The 19,719-nt window shown below is 35.7% G+C and overlaps 1 protein-coding gene and 1 long non-coding RNA gene across 2 annotated transcripts; both read right to left on the bottom strand.

The window, feature by feature from the left end:
- Positions 1–333: 333 nt before the first annotated feature.
- Positions 334–1,926, bottom strand: LOC113782906. Its single transcript, XR_003469865.1, has 3 exons — positions 1,652–1,926; positions 909–1,110; positions 334–823 (listed from the first exon to the last, which is right to left on the bottom strand). It is a non-coding gene; the product is annotated as an uncharacterized LOC113782906 (long non-coding RNA).
- Positions 1,927–3,481: 1,555 nt separating this feature from the next.
- LOC113775283 (RNA-binding protein BRN1) lies at positions 3,482–9,531 on the bottom strand. The gene is made up of 9 exons (XM_027320098.1): positions 9,117–9,531; positions 8,834–8,916; positions 6,482–6,533; positions 6,170–6,295; positions 5,985–6,064; positions 4,961–5,143; positions 4,450–4,783; positions 3,947–4,090; positions 3,482–3,875 (listed from the first exon to the last, which is right to left on the bottom strand). The coding sequence occupies exons 1-9, from the start codon at positions 9,283–9,285 to the stop codon at positions 3,748–3,750; spliced, it is 1,299 nt and encodes a 432-aa protein (XP_027175899.1). The 5' UTR covers positions 9,286–9,531; the 3' UTR covers positions 3,482–3,747.
- Positions 9,532–19,719: the final 10,188 nt, after the last annotated feature.

The raw sequence follows: 19,719 nt of genomic DNA, 5'->3' as shown, positions 1-19,719 counted from the left end.
ACCTTTTCTTCTTTTCTTGGGCTGTCAATTCTGAGGCGTGGATAAGGTGCCAAAAAGAAGAAGAACGCTCAAAATTGTTTTCAAACAAAAAATCACCAGCAAAGCACATGGTCTTTGACCCACAGGCCACGCCGTAATTCACAATCGTCCACGCTTAGACTGCTGTCACTCATTGGAAACCTCGTTACCGATGCTTTTGACATTTTGACGATGTATCGGCGGTAGAGAGACCACGGACAGGAACAATTCCATCTAATGATTTTATATATTTTACACACCGTATAACTTTATTTATACAACATATAACTTTAGAACGAATTTTTATGAGCCTCACACACGACGTTAAAAATAAAATATAAGAAATGATCTGAATTGTACAATTTTTTTGAATCAAATCCTGACAGTGACCAGCTCAAGAGCAGTGCATCTGATCTGATGACCACTCCTGCCCCATATTCATATCCGTGGTGGTAGAGAAGAACCTGTCAACTGTTACTTTTATTAGACGTACAAATACTGCAAAGGTCGTGAAACAGACCTAAAGAAGTAACATCATACTGTATGTTATATCCCAAATCTCTGAATTAAGTCGCACCATTCCAGCCAAGGCGGCTAGCGAGTATCTTCCACGTTGCTTTGTCAATTTGATTGGGCCAGCGACGAAAAGCAATTATAACGTGCAGCACCACGTAACTTAGCCACCGCAGCCAAGAGCCTTCCGTACAAGGCACTTTTCCCCTCGATTATCCGATCTCTCAATTGTAAAATCAACTTTCCTTCTAGAAAGCATATAAGCATATCCAAAGTTCCAAACCAATATGTCCTGCAAATTCATGAACTCAGAATCTGCAATTACAGTTTAGCCAGCATGCATAGCCAATGCCTTGGCTTCAAATGTCCAGACGTACCCAATTACCATTGACTTGTTTCAAGGATGTAGTTAGTGGTACTCTCCGTCTCTCTCCTAGTAGCAGATCAGATCTTGCTCGAGTCCAATCCGTGTCAACATTTGCCAAACGTTTTACATCATCTAACCATCCGAACCGTGGATTAAAAAAAAAGGTCCAAAAAAACAGACCTTTTCATGCGTCCAACCCGGAATCCACTCCACTGTAGCTACCACCAAAAAAAAAAAAAAAAAAAAAAAAAAAAGCAAGTGGTGAGTAACAGCTGCACTGCCCAAGTTTCAAACAGATTAAAATACAAATGATACACTCTCAGCAACTACTACTGTACATTAGATTAGCTCTATACGAAGTATGGTCCCAAAAATCTTTGGCAACATCAGATTTTCATTCTCATCCAAGTACTAATCTATGAAGGCAACATAACAAGGTTGCTGAACGCAATGCACAATCCCAACAATCAGAATAATGATTACTTAATTTTCAAGATATCAGGATTTTATGAACCTGCAAAACCATATTAAGAAGCAATTTCAGAAGCTTTACTCAAAATTCAAGAAATTTTGCCACCAAAAAGCACATACGGCTTGTGAACTAGTGCACTGACAATCGATAGCAGCACTGAATTTATTGAGATACCAAAACCGAAAAATGCAACTCCATTTTTCTTACAACATCCAAACTTCCACCTGAAAAGAAAAAGATACAATGCGATAAAAGAGAAAAGAAGAAGACAGTGCACTGACAACCAATAGCAGCACTGAATTTGTTGAGACACGAAAACCAAGAAATGCAATTCCATTTTCTTAGAACATGCAAACTTCCACCTGAAAAGAAAAGATATAATGAGATAAAAGAGAAAAGAAGAAGAAGAAACACAAACGAAGGATGCAAAACACGTCAGTACTTCTTGTTCAAACATTCTTGGTGCTACAAAAGGCAGCAGCACAAGGCACACCGTGTAATCTATTCGACCATTTCAACAGATACTGGCAGGTGGAAATGTTATCATCACTCGACAATTCATGTTTTCCTTCATGATATTTAGTCATTTCTACCCTGCGAATGCAAAACATATATTTGAACCCCCACCTCCCCCCCCCCCACAAAAAAAAAAAAAAACTCCGGACAGAAGGGAATAAAGAAATAAAAACTTTACATTTCCATGTCTTCTATAAACCTTCTTTTTTTAAGGTCAATATAAATTAGTTGATGCCCCAGAAAAATAACAGTCAAGGACAGTAGAAAACTCTAAAAACACAAAAGAACACACTAACCTAATTCCACCAATAGACCTGCAACGCTCTCTACATAGATACATAGCAAACAACTAGTAGTCCTTGGTAGTAACCACACACTCTCTTAGCTATCTATCTACATTTGGTCTTCTTCAATTTCTCGTTTATACGAATAAGATGCATTTTATAAAAAAGGACAGTGTATAAGGGATAATAGATATAGAAGAAATAAATTTTTACTTGAAAACCAATACTCACACCCCAGCAGCTTGAAAATTTTTACATCTGTCAATATAGGTCATAAGAAAAATAAGCATAATTATACAGCAACAGCCACTGGCTTATATAAGCATGCCTAGCCTAATAAATGATAAACATATGCTCGGGTAGTCAACGATAACTGCTTGTCAAAGTATTGAGCTGGAAAGAAAAAATCAAAGAAACAAAGTGGATCAATATATCAGCATTTCAAGCATTCAAATACTAAATAAAAACTGGAGAAGTAATGAAAAAAGTTTTGCTTGAAACTTGGGAAACATGAATTATGCAAGGATGAGGAATTATAAGACAACTGGGAAATGCTATTCCTATAACCAAAGGCTTTCCAGGAAGATATCAGATAGCTAAGAGATATATAAACTGTAAGATCTCAAGAAGAGACATCAAAAAAGTATGTGAAAGATTGAGTCACGAAAACAACAGGGAACAGGCTGCAATGTGAGAACCTAAATTGAGGAATGGCACATATGATAATCACGCCAAGTGTTGTTGAGAATGCAACTCCATGACCCTAAATTGAAGAGGCGTGAGTAAGATCAAGCCACAGAAATGATTATCAGAATGTGCAATAAAGATGGAAACTCTGGAATAATACTTATTAATAGTAGAGGCCCTCAATGGAAATGCATTTGCAACCGAAAAGAAACATACATTCTAAGCATAAAAGACGTACCTGAAAATCCACTTCATAAGTGAACACATCTTCAACAAAACAATTTGATGAACAAGCACTTTGAAATCTTTGATTTCGCCAATTTGACCTATTGTTTGCTTCTGGTGGCCACCAAAAATCTACAATATCAGTCCATATACATAATTGAAAATGAAAAGTACTAAAGTTTTCTAACACAAGCAATGCAGGAGCTCAGAATTTGCAAAACAGTGTATTCCAAATTTTATGGAATATAGTTAGCTTTCCTTTTGAAAATGCAATTTAAACACAGTAAATGATAGACATCCATAAATTTGTAAACCAAAGCAAAGCAACAAAATTTGCATAGATAACCAAAAAAAAAACAGATAAAAGTTTCAAGAAAGCTATACCAAAGATAAAGTGAATTGGAGAAGAATCAATAAATTAATCATCAATGTCCAAATGATATTCCATGTAAAATAAATTACAAATTGCAATGGCACAGAATTAATTGACAATTTTACAAGTTTTTGGGACTTCCACCCACAAAAGGCAACTACAATCGGGATGGGGTAGCACATAAATCCAGAGATTGTCTCAGATCCACCCTCAACAGCTGATTTTGAACCAGACTTGCAACGCAGCTATTTGTGGTAGAAAATTCTGCATCCTTCCAAAGCTTACCTGAACATCAGTAAGGCTTACTTTGTTTATTATCTCGTTTGAGTTGAACCTTCAACTTTTTACCTCCTAATTGGTAACCGTTCATCATGTTAATAGCAGATTGTGCAGCTCCTGGTGAGTCATAACTGACAAATCCTGTCAACACAAGAAATTAGAAGCACAACAAAGACAGCTCAATTCAGTTGTACAACAAGTTGAGTTTATACCAAAGCATTTGCTGACACCAGTTGCCTTGTCAACAAAAACTTTTGCACTCAAGACTGTACCAAATGCTTGAAAGGCTTTTGCAAGCTCTTGATCACCAAATTCTTGAGGAATGTGGTAAATAAACAAATTAGCACCAGGTGGACCTGCAATCAACCAGTCTATTCATATATGTGTGGGTGTATATATATATGTGTGTGTGTGTGTGTATCCATCACAGAATGAAAATCATAGAATACCCAAAAGGCTTTTCAACAAACTAGTTTTTGGGCCCTGCGCCAAGCGCAGGGTAGCCTGTGTTGGGGGTGATGGATTTTGTTGTGTGATTGGGAGGATTTTGTTGATGGAAAGACCAAGACACCCCACGAAGTCATCAGAATTACCATCGAAACCGGCCCATGGTTGCACTGTAGCTATTCCCCCTTCCCCCTTTTATATATTTAAGATTTATTCCATCAGAAAAAACATGGGAGACAATAGAATACTAAAAAGTAGTCCCAACAACCTTCAACTTGATTCCCAGAACTGGTACTGACACTTGAAGATGCTGCAGAAGGGCTATTTGAATTGGCAGGTGGTGCAGAACCAGAAGAACCACTCAAAGGCCTGCCACTCATAATTCCTCCAGGATATGCCATAGGATACTGAACCCCATAAGTGGATCCTACATAATTTGCAGGTGACATGGTATAATTTCTTGGGCCCAATCCAGGAGAAACATCAGGGACTACTCCACGCAAGGCACTTCCTTGGTTCACAGAAGGGATCATATTTGGGAAAGCATGCTGGTTTTGTACCGGTGGCAGGCGATACTGCATGAGTCCATAAGTCCCGGAAGCCTGCAAAGACAACCACTGTCAAGTTAACTGGAGCAGCAATATCTAGCAATCTCTGAAAAGGAAGAATCAATTTGAACACAAACATTAAAACATAAACAGCTATTTAAGAGCTTTCAACAGTCAGCTGAACAATCAAGAATTTCAGTTAATAACCCTTGTAAATAGAAGTAAACCGACCTGATATCCATAGCCATTGTATGGTGGCATATAACCCATTGGTAAAGCACCAAACAGAGATGGATGCTGTCTTGATTCAGCATTTGGCACACTAGAAGCCTGTGACAAAGCTTTCTGAGCCCTCCGAGCTTGTCTTTCTTTTTCTGTATCAGCCCACTTGACTACCAAAGGTACAGACGAACCCTAATACAGAATACAAGTTACGATCAAAATTGTTCAACGGTATCCTTTGAAGAATAAATAACATGACTTGACAGTTTGTTAATGATTGGAAATGTAAAAAAATGTTCAAAATCAAAGCTTTGGAGAGCAGAACTAATCTCTATGCAACTGCAACGGGCAAAAGCAACAAGGACAGAATTCAATAATTCCATTACTTGGTATTGTGTAAAACAAGGTGATAAAGAATTCAGCCAATCGGCTTCGCTGAGCCTTGAATAAATCAAAAAGCTTCACACTGCCATCTCAAACTTCATCCAAGGTAGGGAGCAAAGGTGCAGAGGGATTTAGTGCGACATGGAAATATCCATATAATCAATCTGCTATTGACTGATACCTAGTGGCACAGCTAAGAACATTTTCAAGAAACAAGTGACGAAGAGCTCTTGGATATCGAATGTCACAAATTTCAAAAAGCTAAAGATATTGAGGTTTATAGCCATTAGATCCTGCAGAATTGCTATCAATTCTCGTACATATACGCTTCTTGTTTCAATGCCGCTACAAGCAAGAAACAGAACTCGGAAACAAACACGGAACAAATGTCTTAACCATCGCTCCTGACACTAAAGACTAATCATATGCAAATAGAGCAAGAAATTCATCAATAAGCTCACAACAAAAAGCATCAAAAGGTTTCCTAACTTCCCAAATGCCATTTCATAATCAATTGTTCCTCTATTCATATCATAACTAATAAATTTGCAAGTCTAATCCCAATGGCTACAACGGCTGCTCACAAAAGAATACACATGGCAGTGAACTACATTTAGAAGATTAGAAAAGATTGGTAAATTACACAAACCTCCATCTTATGCTTCCCATTGAGGGCCTCAATGGCTGAAAGCGCTTGTTCTTTTGTTTCATATTTTAGAAAAGCACATCCTACATAATCAATACAACACACAGAAAAAAGCATAAATCTCCTGGCTTGAGAACACCAGTCGAAAACTCCAACTCAGAAAAAATTTAGGTATAATATTGCTATACCTTTACTTGTTTGCTGAGAACCCCTAAGAATTTGCAAGTCTTTGATACTTCCATATTGTGAAAATAAATCAGAGACTTCAGCATCAGTAACATTCTTTGGGAGCATGCCAACAAATAGTTTATGCTCTGTATGTTTGACAAATGTAACATATGCCCAAAAACAGTTACCAATTCAATGAAATGTAAAGGAACACAAAATTGAAACCAGAACAAGTAAATTAATAATAGAAACAATGTGTATAATAATATAAGGACCTAAAACAAAATTATAAGGACAAATATAAAATATCATGGTGGAAAAATGTAATTCACCTAGCCTTTCCAACTCGCCATCAGCATACTTCACTTGCAATGGACTAGATGCCTGAATGAAAAGAGAGCAGGATGCTTTTCTCAGAAACAAAATAACAGTATAATATTCGCAAAGATGAGTGCAATTCCCAAATGAAAATAATCTGTTACACATAAGCACACATGCAGATAGTTAGCATCCATTAGAAAACTGCTCATAAGGTCCAAGCATTACCAAAGAAGAATAAAAAAGGAATATTCAAAGCATGATTCCTGACTACCAGCCTTACCAATCAGGGCTTAATGAAGCCACTTTGATTTTGTGTCAGGAGGAAAACTATCTATAAACTTGATACATCCTTAACCAGAGAAAACCATCCCAGCTAGATATTCTCTAAAATGTCATTTGTCTATCAACTGGAGAGGGGACCTATTTCTGTACATGGATAATAACAGGAGCAAGAAGCTCCTTAGGCAAAATCAAAAACCAAATTCCTGTAATCTGTTCACAAAATTCTCAACCTTTGATGGCATATCCTTTTTTCTAAAACACAAGCCCCTGTTGGAAACTTAAAATCCACTGAGGAAAGGTTAAAATTCTGAGAACATCAGTTTTTCGTGCTTGTCTTCATTATAAGAAAGAGATGAACTATGATATGGTATAAAAAACAGATACTCAGCACAAGATGTTCATTATTTCTTTAAAGGTCCTAATTTTCCACAAGAGGTTCAAAAATTTTTCACTTTAACTTTCATGTCTATATAAGAGAGACTATATAAAGTTATTCTCTTCTCATTTCACTAACCTTCCCCTTTTCCTCTACAAACACCAAAGATCCATATTGTGCCCAAAAGAAATGGGAATAGAAAATATGGCATACTATGATTGCTAAAACCCATGCAAAAAGTATAAATTTTTTAGCAGTAAGATTTTCAATGTCTAGTACTTCAATTTTTGCCAGACAGGATCAACAAGATGTCTCAGGTAGACCTTGGTCCCATGCTCCCTAAATCTTCTGCCTGCTTTTGTTACTTGCCCAATATATATCCTGTCCTTTTATTTATGCATATGTCTACAAAAATTCATTAATCAATCACTGAATCCGCAAATCACATCTGAAGCGGACCCAAAGCTCCTATGAGACTGTCAGAGTACCTTTTTTGGGCAAAAATTTGGCAGGAAAGGAAGATATTTACTCTTCTTTTTTTATTATTTACAGAATTCTGGCATTTCCTATTATACGTGCTGCAAAATAGCGAAAATTTTCATGAATCGACAAACAAGTAGTTGAACAACATGTGACGTGGCTATACCAGCTTTTTTTACCTAACTCAAATTGTTGAAATTAACTCATTCCTTTTCTTCCATTCTTGTAGTAAAGTTTAAACTGATCATCCACACTCTCCAATAGCCATTGGAAACATCACTTCAGTAACGAAATCACCACTTAGACTTCTATCGATAAGTGCAATAGTATTAAGAGAGAAAAAGTACCAAGGCAGTGACTTTCACTTTCCGGAAATCAACTATAATCTATTCACCCAAACATTACTTACAGATCTTGTTATTACCTTCTTTTAACAAAATCATTTATAGCATGAGTAAGTCCAATGTAAAATTCTACATATATCTCTGTGACTCTCAAGAACATGTTAATGGGTGCTTGGAGATCAGTTGATTTTTGTTTTCTAAGCTACAAAGTGATTCTGATATTTGACTACGAGTTAGTGTTTGTGCGGACGCACGCGTGTGTTTGTTATCCCTCTCATTCTTAAGAAAAACTCATAAACATGATACTCGATTACTCATATTACACATAATGAACATAACAAAGACGACTTGTCTATGTAAATCTGTATAGAAATTTACTCACATTTACATATACATAGTAGGTTATACTGTTATCAATTAGCTTAACTGTGTAGGATAAAACCAAAGCTTGCTATGTATATGCCTTTACCGTTGCTTCCACTGTGGCTAGCATAAAAACCAAAGATAGTTATGTTGGTTTTTTATATGGTAAGAACAGAATCGCATGTTCAGAAAACTGCAAACGGCCCTCCATTATACTACAGATCACTAGCATCATGAACTGCATTAGTATTTTTTTAAGTAAAAAAAAAAAATCAATAAAAAGTGTGATATTGTGATCTTTGGAAGTTTAAAGAGAATTAAAGTAAACGATCATACTAGTAATTACAATGTAAGATATCAGTCCGTCCAAAATCAATAATTACTATTTAAAGCAACAAAAGAAAACAATGGATAACTGTCAACAACGAACAATTAATTCTACAAATTCAGCCATTCGCATACAGAACGACAAAGCGTACAAGCAATGTCTGATAAAAGAAAATATAAAAGATATGTACCCCGGGTAAAGTCTTCTTGTTATGGCAAGCAGTTACTGCCTTGTCTGCTTCTTCCCTCGATGGACATATTACAAAACAACACCCTGAGTATACCATATCATAACAGAACGCGTAGAATTAGGGTTAGAACACCCATAACCAGACCTTACAAATCTTTCAATCAACACTCAAATACAGCAAGAATCTACATTGTCGATCCAAAGAAAAAGAAAAGATTGTCAAATAAAAAAAAAGGTAGAAGAAATTTGAAGAGGGGAGGAAAGGAGGGTGCGGGTGGGAGAACCTCGAGAAGCTCGCGTGGTTTTGTCTTTGATGATGTTGACTTCGTCGACAATAGCAAACTCTTCGAACATTGCCATAAGCTGCGCTTCCGTCATGTGCTTCGGCACTTGACCTACAAATAGCTTCACGCTGTCCTCGCTATGCTTTCGCGGTTTTTGCCCCTCCGCCATTAATGCCAGAGACAAGAATCACACACTTTCTCCCTTCAAAATATGTACGTGTAATTACAGCCTTTTGTTTTGTCTCTCTCTCCTTCCTACTTCAAGTCCTGTTTGACAATTTCGTCGTGCTGATCTCTCCTTTTCTGTTTCTCTCTCCTCCTCTACTGCTCTTCTTCTTTTTTGGGTTTGTCTGTCTAGTTTCTCACTCTTTTCTAACTTCTGCGTTGAGTCGTCTCTCGCGGAAGACCTGTATTGGGGAAATTGGGCAATTTCTGGATGGCAAAGTTGGATCTTCACTGATTTTATTATAATTGAAACCGGTATTTGTAGCCCTCGTCTTGCTTTTATTTACGGAGCTGCCACTACAGTTGTTTGGGCATTTTTTGGCCTCCTCAACCGTAAAGCCAATTAGCCAAAACGGCCAAGTCGGCGATGACTGTTGCAATAGATTCGATAGACAGAGGTTCATTACAGCAGCTGAGCGTACGAACACTCGAAGATCTTATTCAGCAAGGAAATCTTTTTCTTGGCCCTTGTCGGGGTTTCAATCCCACATCACCTATCTGGGGGTGAAGGATGGGTAGTTAAGTCCCATGGGCGCCTTCAAAAGTTGCCGGCTTTTGAAGATTGCTCGGGAATCTAGATTTAATTGTCGCCCTTCTTACTTTGGTAAGAAAATGTCAGGAAGAAACATACCATTAGGGTCGTCTAACTTGGGTTTGTGGGGGGTAGTTACTTCTTAGCAGCAACAGCCCATGGAGGCTTGGCCCTTGTCGGGGTTTCAATCCCACATCGCCTATCTGGGGGGGGGAAGGATGGGTAGTTAAGTCCCTTGGGCGCCTTCAAAAGTTGCCGGCTTTTGAAGGTTGCTCGGAGATCTGGGTTTAATTGTCGCCCTTCTTACTTTGGTAAGAAAATGTCAAGAAGGAAATCTTTTTCTTTAACGAATTTAACAAAAAAAAATCCAGTATTACGAAGAACTGGAGTGGTAAAACACTTGCAACTATACAGTTTAGCCACTCAACCTACCATTTTTCACATTTTATGTTCCTCTAATCCTCTGATTTTTGCGTTTTTGTCCTTTTTTGATGAGACGTTTCTGTTTCCTTGAAATAGGAAAGAGGGTTGTTTTTCCCAAATACTGAATGAAAAATAGGAGGGACGTATATTAACTTTGGCTAATTTTATCTTGGGGGTTATTATTTACCGACATAAGAGGACCACGAGTAGATTTCTGAATATTGTAATGCTACTAGACACGTCCTCTGAATTAGATCCCTTATCCAAAATTAAATTCATTAAATTATTAAAATTAGTTGAATTCAAATCCACATCTAGACTCATATGAGTTTGAAAAACTAAATTCAGACTCGAATTGTCGGCTAATTTCTTAGAATATTTGTATTTTAAAAAAGTAACCGCCAAATGCACCTCTGACATTGGGTGTTTCTTGTTCTATAGCGGCCGTGCTGATTCAGCACGGCCGCATAATAAAAAATTCCACCGTCTGCAAAAAATTCAGTTGCGCAGCAGTGTCAGCTGCGGACGTGCCCAGTCAGCACGTCCGCACCTGAGCAAACAGACTGCTGGTCTGCGCAACTGTCAGGCGCGAACGTGCTGACTGGGCACGTCCGCGCCTGAGGAAACAGATTGCTGGTCTGCGCATCTGTCAGGCGCGGACGTGCTGACTGGGAACGTTCGCGACCGACAAAAATTCAATGCTGTCTGTTGTGTCAGTCGCGGACATTAACGCACGAAGATTGGTTTTTAGCGTTAGGTTTTGGGATTTTTGTGTTACGATTTTTGCGTTAATGTTTTAGAATTAGGGTTTTAGGTTTTTAGCATTAGGGTTTTTGCGTTAAGGTTTTAGAATTAGGGTTTTAGATTTTAGGGTTTTGTGCGAGCAATATAATTGGATATAAGTTATGAATTATGTGATTTTGTATGTTTCCTTCAAGACATACGAAGTTTATTTTACAAGTTTATAATAAAAAAATGACTAATTTTTAGTATTTCAAATTAAGAACAAAAGCCAACACTTATTTTAAATTTTAAATTTAATTACTTTAGTTTTGAGTTGGACTAACTCGTATATTTCATTTGGGCTTACATTCATTGTATTAAAGTCATGTAGGTAATTTCTGTTTGGATCAGACGCCTCATCCAAATATCCAAATTTGTTATGTTAAAGGTTGGGTTAAACAATGTGGACCATAATATTTATTTTTATTTTTCTTTTAATATGTAGCTTTAGATATTTTATATGATTTAGGCATTGTATAATTTTCTGAAAATATTTTTTCTTTGTTTTTCTTTTAATATGTAACTTTAGATATTTTATATGTTTTAGGCATTGTATAATTTTCTGAAAATTATACAATGTATTCTTATGTTCACTGATTTTGATCTAAGTCCATAATTTATATTTATAATTTGTCCCCTAACTTTTGCTTGGGTAGTGCTAGGGTCTCAACATTTGCCAAAAATGGATAAATTTCTCATGTTTGGAGTTCTGGCCTTTCTTTATGATGTTAATGCGTATTTTTGTGAATTAATTCTGACTTTTAGGTATAATTAGGGGTTTTAGTAAATTTATTAAGTTTAGGATTTTAATTTAACAACTTCAGAAACTAGACTGAATAATCTTTTGTTTGTAGATTTGTTAATCACTTTGGTAGTCTAATTAACCTAAATTTGAGTAGATTATGAATAAAAGGTTAGTAAAAAAAAGTGATGTTTTAAGAATTTGCATTTGGCTCCTTAGATTTTTAAATATATGGTTTTACCCACAATTTTTTATTTTTAAGTTTAGCCCCCATGGATCTTTGTTGCCCTTATCAATAACATTGTTCTAAACTCTTTAATCCGTCATTCGTGTTTGTAACTTTAATTTATTATTTGTTTTGCAACGTTAGTGGGTTTCTTTTTAATGACATCCGATCAAGTATTTAGGGTTACACTTTTGTATTTAGGGTTTAAGGTTTAAGTAATTAGGATTTAGGGAAAAATAAAATTAATCTAGATGAAATTATACATTTTAGAAAATTAACATTCATTAGATAACTACCTAACACAGCCATTATTTACACGTGATCAATGCTTAGGGCGCATGTTGCCTTTACTCTTCCCCTTACCCTTACCAACATTTTGCGGCGTTGTGGAAGGGCAGCAGAATCTCTTCGGTCGTCGTCTCTGACGCTCACCAATAACGACACCAGGATGATTGGAATAATCACGAGACGATGGATCATCCCTGGAACCACTATCAGGGTCAACGTCATCCGTCTCTAACGCATCGGAAGTATCGCTGCTCTCAGAATCGTTCGTGGAATGATAGGTGACAAAATCTCCTGTCGATACATGACCGGATGCAAAATCTCCCCGCTGACTGCTTTTAAAAAAAAAAAAATTATCATGGCTGACTCAGCACGGCCTGTATAGTTTCAGAAAACCAACCTGTCAGAGGTACATTTGACGGATTGTTTTTTTTTTAACGTATAATCTAAGAAATTAGCCCGAATTGTCATGGATTAGGTATCCAATGGACATCAGTTGGTACTTTGTTAAACCTACAAAAAAGAATTAAAATAAAAATATTTTTAAAATATATAAAGTTCAAATATAGTCCATTTTTTGTTTTTAAATAATAAAATTAACATTCAAAAAGTTGAATGTGATATTATTTTTTTATTTTTTTTAAGTGTAAGTTGAAGGATTCAAATTTGAGACCTCTCATTTTTACTTTCTCCCTCAAACCACCCAATTTATCCTTCTTCCCAATTGAATCCAATATTATGAATCAAAAAAGAACTATTAACAACTATGTCTATTTATTTTCAAAGTTTCATCCGCATCCGCATACAATATTTCATTTGTTTGACTTTACTTTTTATTCTTTTCATAAAAAATGGTTATATCAATTATAATTATATATACACACACACGCATATATACATGGATTTGGGTAGGGTTTAGTTTGGATCTTGATTTGGATACGGATTATAAAAAATCAAACCCTACATAAATCTATGACTTTCTTACATGATTTGAGTATGGATAGAAATTCAAATCGAAACCCTATACAAGTATATTGGATATTAAAAAAAACCGACCCATTGACATGTTTAAATAGTACTAATATCTTGAGCAATATTAAGAAAATTTTAAAAAAGTAATCTCGGTGAGGTATACAAATAATCGTAGCAATGGTAAGATTTCTGAGAACATCATTAAGGAAAGTAATAATAAATTTAGGATTTTCTAATGAGTGTCCAATGAGTCTTTCTTAACGACAGTCAAATTACATTTAACTTATTATATAAATGCAAACGTTAACAATTAGGATTTTTTCTAACTGCCATTAGACATCCATTGGCACATTTTAATTACACCTATTACATTAATACATACAATCACTGCTAATATGCTCTCTATATTTGGACATTTTTTCAAATTAATTACATTTTTTAAAAACTAACAAATGGTATTGAACCGAGTTGAAAGTGAAAATCACCAAAATTTATGCGGAATGCTCTCAAAGCCAATTCACTTAGAGTTTTTTTTTTTGTAACTAGGAGATGTTGAATTCAAAATCCTATACTCACAATCCTTCTTGCCTTACCATCAACCTATTCTTCCTGCTGCCAATTCACTTAGAGTGAGATATGAAGAGACTGGAATTTCATTAGGAGGGGATGAAATTTGAAGATCTACGAAGAAAGACCAAAAGCAAAGGCAGTTCTTTGGGCCATACTGTTGTTGGGGTGTGAAACCATGAGTGGCGAATAGGATTAGATACTATGACAGTCCAGACCTTTCTTAATGAGTACTTATTGAGCACTCTATGCATAATGTAATAATTGTTATCTTTCGTTGTGCTTGTAAAACATTCTGTATTTAATTTTTTTTTTTTAAAAGAACACCTAAATTTAATCCAAGTTTAAAAATAACATAAATTCAGAAGTGAGACAAGCATGTGGTGGTTAATAACTTAGTATGTATAATTAACGTTTAAATGCATGTATTTACATTTGTTAAGCTGCATATTTTTTTATTTAACTTGAATAATTTTTTGATAACATGTGAGAACCTTTGAAAAAGGATTGATTGAGCACCTATTAGGCAAATCTTCGCATACATGCTAAATTTTCTCAGAATAGTGTTAAAGAAATGAGGCAAAGCAGTAAGAAATTGTTGAGGGAATCATTCGAGTTGGCCTAATGATCAGGGAGAACTCTTAAAATTCTCTCCACCATCAAGTTTTAGGATTTGAATGATATGCATGGCAGTTGAGAGTGAAAATGATGCAAGGAAGGGTAAAAGAATTTTTTTTAAAAAAACTATTGATCGACAATGATATGCCTACACTTGAGAGTGAGAAGAGTGTGGGGAAGGGCAGGAGGATTGGAAAAAAAAAACCTATCAACGAACATCAATATTTCGTTATATGGAACTTTTTATTATTTTTTGTGAAATGTTTTGTATATTTGTTTCTTATTTACAATACTTTAAGATGTAGCAATCAATATTTTGGCTTTCAAGTGTAAAGTATACGTAGAGTAAATATGATGACACTTCACATGGCTAAATTTCTCATGAGTTAGTATAAAACTATGAAATTTATAGGCTAAAAAAAAACAGAAATGATTAAATGTTTATTTTAAATTGAGTTCCAAAATTTTGCTGTCTTATCATTTTCTGTGACCTTGCTCTTTCTACGTAGATCCTCCTTTCCTTTTTTGACTTTTTTTTTTTTGCGTAGAATTTTTTGAATGGTTAGCTCGTGCTTGAAAAGGAGGGACAGATCATGCTACAAATAGTAGGAATAACGAGAATTTAATTTGTCATAGCAGTTTGGGAGAAAAGACTTTTCAAAGTACTAGCATCAGATAACCTAACAGGTAATAACCAACAGCTAATTACGCTAGTTTCAAACATGCATATGAAACGAGTTTTTTGCCAAAATAACACTCTTTTTAAAAAATATTCCCAATGTGATTCACTTTCAAATTTTATTCCCAAATCGATGTTATTGTTGCCACCTAATTTCCCTGATTGCCATGTAGGATAACAAGAAAGGAAAGCTTTAATCTAGTTTATAGTTTCCAATAAAAATTAAAAATTTAAACTATTTTATTATAGAGGCACAAGAAAATTGCATAACTTTGATAATTTCCTTATAATTATTTAAAATAAATTTTACCATTATTGACCTTGCTATTATTGCTCTCTGCAATTTTTAAAATGTATCAAACTTATTGCATATATTTTTTCAAAAATAAATTTGTAAAATACAAAAATTGCAATGAACATTATAAGTAATAATAAGAAAAAGTTAAAAAACTTCAAGGTTATCATATTTGTTTATGTTATACTTTCTACTCCTTGAAAAGTACTTTTACAAAAAGTAATCAAACTATTGCAATTAAGATAATGCTAAAGTTTCTCAAAAGTAACACAAGCCATTAATTGATGTTGAATAAATGTGCAAAAATACTTCAAGTATACGAGATTATTTGATTATGTGATAGAGAGGCACTACAAATGAACATGCTTATATTGAGCATGAATTTATGTTATTACGTAGTTCTCCTCTTAGACATTTTATTAAGCACATGGTGTGAGAAATCATTTGTTAAAGCAATTAGTATTCAAAATTTTTTGAAGGCCATAGGAATGTTCCAAAAACTGCACAACAAAAAAGACAAGAGAATAATCTTCATTTACCTTGAAATTATCAATTTGAGGAGAATATTTTCATAATATCAGGAATGATAATGAAGTTTTAGATGTTGTTAATATAAATATTGACTTTTAACAATTACATTTGACAAGGAAAAATAACGAAAGGACAAAAAATAATAAAGGAAAAAAAAGTGGGTAGGTTCAGAGAGAGAATCAGGGAAGATATTAATTGGGAAAGAGAGATAGTATGTGCCTCTATCTCTATCCTACCATATATGCAACCTATGTGGAGAAAAAAGAATTATAAAGGTAATAAATTTTAAAATTATGTTATTTTGGGTATATGTTTCAAAAGAAGAGTTATTTTGACAATAAACTCCACAGGAAACTGCTCGGACTTAGTAGTAATCTGGCTTTTTCAGTAATCCCTCCATTGGTCATAGTCTTCTATTTTTTACCCAAAAAAGAAAAAGAAAAAAAACGCAGTCTTATGGCTATAGAGGCCGAAAGCTGACAACCCTGCTGAGAAATAAAGCAGATATAATTGATAGGTACATAAAAGAGATGATAAGTAATGAATGAATGGCCCAAAAGGTCACTAAACTATTAAAAATGGCACCCTCTGGTCACTAAACTTTTTTTGTGGCCGAAAAGGTCACTAAACTCGCAAAAACTCTCAAGCAAAGTCATTTTACCGAATTTCAGCGGTTCCTCATCCGGTGGGTCAATATGGAGTGGAGGAATATAGTAAAGGGGCAAAAATGTCAAACAAAATATGGTCAACCTTTTTTTCTCTCGCAAGTCGTGCCTTAGATCTAGAAATTAGCTGAGTCCTCTTTTCATTTGTTGAAAGACAAATCTTCTCTCATCTATTCAAGGAAAAATCTCCTTCCATTTCATCCTGTCCAATGACTCATGGCAAGACGCAATAAACCGATTCCATTCTGCAAGTGCGGAACTAGAACTATTTTGAAGACCTCATGGACAGAAAGAAATCCAGCGCGAAGATATATTGAATGTGCTCAAAATCAGGTAAGATAATTACTTAATGGATATTTGCGAGTTTACAAGATGGATAAAATGTAAATATTTGTTGCTGCAGGTGAGAGAAAATTGCAAACTGCAGTAAAACAAATCTATTCCGCCCCATTTTGTTTGACCATATTATGAGCAAACTGCAGTAAAATAATGAGCAACCCTCACGGCCAAACCTACTACTGCCGCCTCCAGGCCCTTTAACCCTTTCCCCCCAAACTCGCTGGAAATCCTCAAGATCTACCAGATCCTCTACCAAGCCTGCCCTTACATCAAATTTGCTCATTTCACGGCCAACCAAGCCATCTTCGAGGCCTTTGAAGCTGAAGAGCGAGTGCAAGTGATCGATCTAGACATCCTTCAAGGTTACCAGTGGCCGGCTTTCATGCAAGCGCTGGCAGCGAGACCCGGAGGAGCACCGTTCCTTCGGATAACCAGAGTCAGACCCTACCCGGAGGCGGTTGTCTTTCAACAAATGAAAAGAGGACTCAGCTAATTTCTAGATCTAAGGCACGACTTGCGAGAGTAAAAAAGGTTGACCATATTTTGTTTGACATTTTTGCCCCTTTACTATATTCCTCCACTCCATATTGACCCTGTTACCGGATGAGAAACCGCTAAAATTCGGTAAAATGACTTCGCTGGAGAGTTTTTGCGAGTTTAGTGACCTTTTCGGCCACAAAAAAAATTTAGTGACCATAGGGTGCCATTTTTAATAGTTTAGTGACCTTTTGAGCCATTCACTCATAAGTAATTGGGAAAGGGGCGTTGCGGAGTGGGAATCATGGATGCTGAAAAGAGAGCTTGCCTATGTTGACATATGGTGGCCATATTTACACGTAATTCTACAATTTCAGCATTTAGCGAAGTCAATAATAGGCAGTTATTTATTTTTAAAAAAATAATATCATACTCAGAAATTGTAGCATAAATTAAAACGCTTCTCTTTAGCATCTCAATAATAGGACGACCGCCTATCACACACTCAAAATCTGTTTCCAGTTTTTCGAACATATGATTGAATATTGATACAGTGGTTGGTTGAAACTTATTCATAAATTGAGTAAAGAAGAATATGGGTGGGGTCCGCCTTATTATTATTATTATTAATTATAATATTATACTCATCCTGAATGTCTCGTGTCTTAGGGTTGATACAGCGGAGCTCCCCAAAAGTCCACCATTTAGGTGCAGAGGAGGCAGCTGCAGCCAGCAATAGCAAGCAAGCAAGCAAGCAAGCGCGGTTTGATTTGCAAATTGTTTGCTAATTTTTCTACGACCTGCAGACAAAGGGAAAAGGTTGGCTTTGTCGAATGAATGGTCGCTCGGCTCGTGGTGGGATTTGGATTTGGATTTGGATTTGAGAAAAGCTGAGGACAGCGATGTGAGTCGGGGAAAGTGGCAGAATGGTAGATACTGGAGAAGACCGAGGCTCAGAGATAAGGACGCCAGACTGTCCCGCCAAGCCACGGTTCCATTCCAATGAATCTAATCAGTAGTCAGTCGGGGCAGCGGCATTTCGGCGTGTTGCCGTATTCACACATTACTAAATTCCGCAAATTGCACACAGCAGTCAACGGCCATCGCCCGGGCAACTGGCAACGGCATCTGCGGAACGGTAAATTTTGATTCAACATTTTGTCCTCTTCTTGCCTCATGTATTTGCTCCGTTACTATCTTTTAGTTAGTTACCACCCGCAGGTCAACCAACCTAACACGCTCGCTTCCTCATTGACATTAACGCCCCGGTTTTAATAGTAGTATACGAATGCTAACATTAATTAATACTAGCACAGTAGCACGTACTTCGTTTGGATTGCATTATTTTAAAATGACACTAACTATAATAGTACATTTTTTAGAGCTGATATAATACGAGGTAAAAATTTAGTTGAAACCCATGTCAAGCAAATACATCTAGAAAAGATTGAAAAAAAAAGTTTTCTATAAAGGTAGCGATCCAAACAAGATGTGAAGTTTACAAATCCACTAAAGGGCCTACATATCAACTTAAATTAATATTGTGATTTCAAGTAAAAATATCAAATACTATTCAAAATAGTGATATGATTAAATGACAACTAAATTATTTACATCCGAGCTCAAGCCTAGTTTGTTTTTTTTTTTTTTTTGGGTATACATATGTTTCGTTTTGTACCTAAATGTTTACTCTCTCTGAGACCACATGATTTTTAGAGACATACAGGCCAACACAAGTTAATTTAATTGAATTTCATTGTCGATGTAAGAGCCGTGTCGGTGGTGAGCAGAGTCGAGAACATGTCCTAACTCATGGTAGTGAGCGGAGTCGAGAACATGTCCTAATTCATGGTAGTGATCGAAGTCAAACGAAGTCAAACCCATCCAAACTTTTATTTTACCAAAAAAAAAAAAAGAACCATATAAACGGTTTGGCTTTAAGAGTCAGGCAAATGCTGATTTGGTTTATCTTTGTTTCAATCTCTTTTTTTTTTTAAAAAAAAAGTTCTAATTTCTCATTTCTGATCTTTCAAATTTGTGCTTGGCATGCAGTTTGAAATTGTAATACTCACAGCACCAAGCGTAACTTCATTATTGCACAAAACTATTAAAAAAAAATAACTGAATAAGTTATGGCAATAAAACCAACAAAGAAATATATTTCATATACAAATACTTCTGACTCAGTATTTTGCGAGGGTAGATTGAGAGGACAGAAAGACATATTTAGATTGCTTGGGGACT

The sequence above is a fragment of the Coffea eugenioides genome, chromosome 1, assembly GCF_003713205.1.
Source record: "Coffea eugenioides isolate CCC68of chromosome 1, Ceug_1.0, whole genome shotgun sequence".
NCBI classification, from domain to species: Eukaryota; Viridiplantae; Streptophyta; class Magnoliopsida; order Gentianales; family Rubiaceae; genus Coffea; species Coffea eugenioides.
This window is presented reverse-complemented; position numbering and strand designations above follow the sequence as displayed.

Bases quoted from the DNA above. Each gene is read 5' to 3' on its own strand.
- LOC113775283 (XM_027320098.1), bottom strand. From the start codon at position 9,285: ATGGCGGAGGGGCAAAAACCGCGAAAGCATAGCGAGGACAGCGTGAAG. The intron at 6,065-6,169 runs GTATAGCAATAT...TTGATTATGTAG, and splicing joins TTCTCAGCAAACAAGTAAAG to GATGTGCTTTTCTAAAATAT. The intron at 4,091-4,449 runs GTTGTTGGGACT...GGTTGATTGCAG, and splicing joins TTCTGGGAATCAAGTTGAAG to GTCCACCTGGTGCTAATTTG.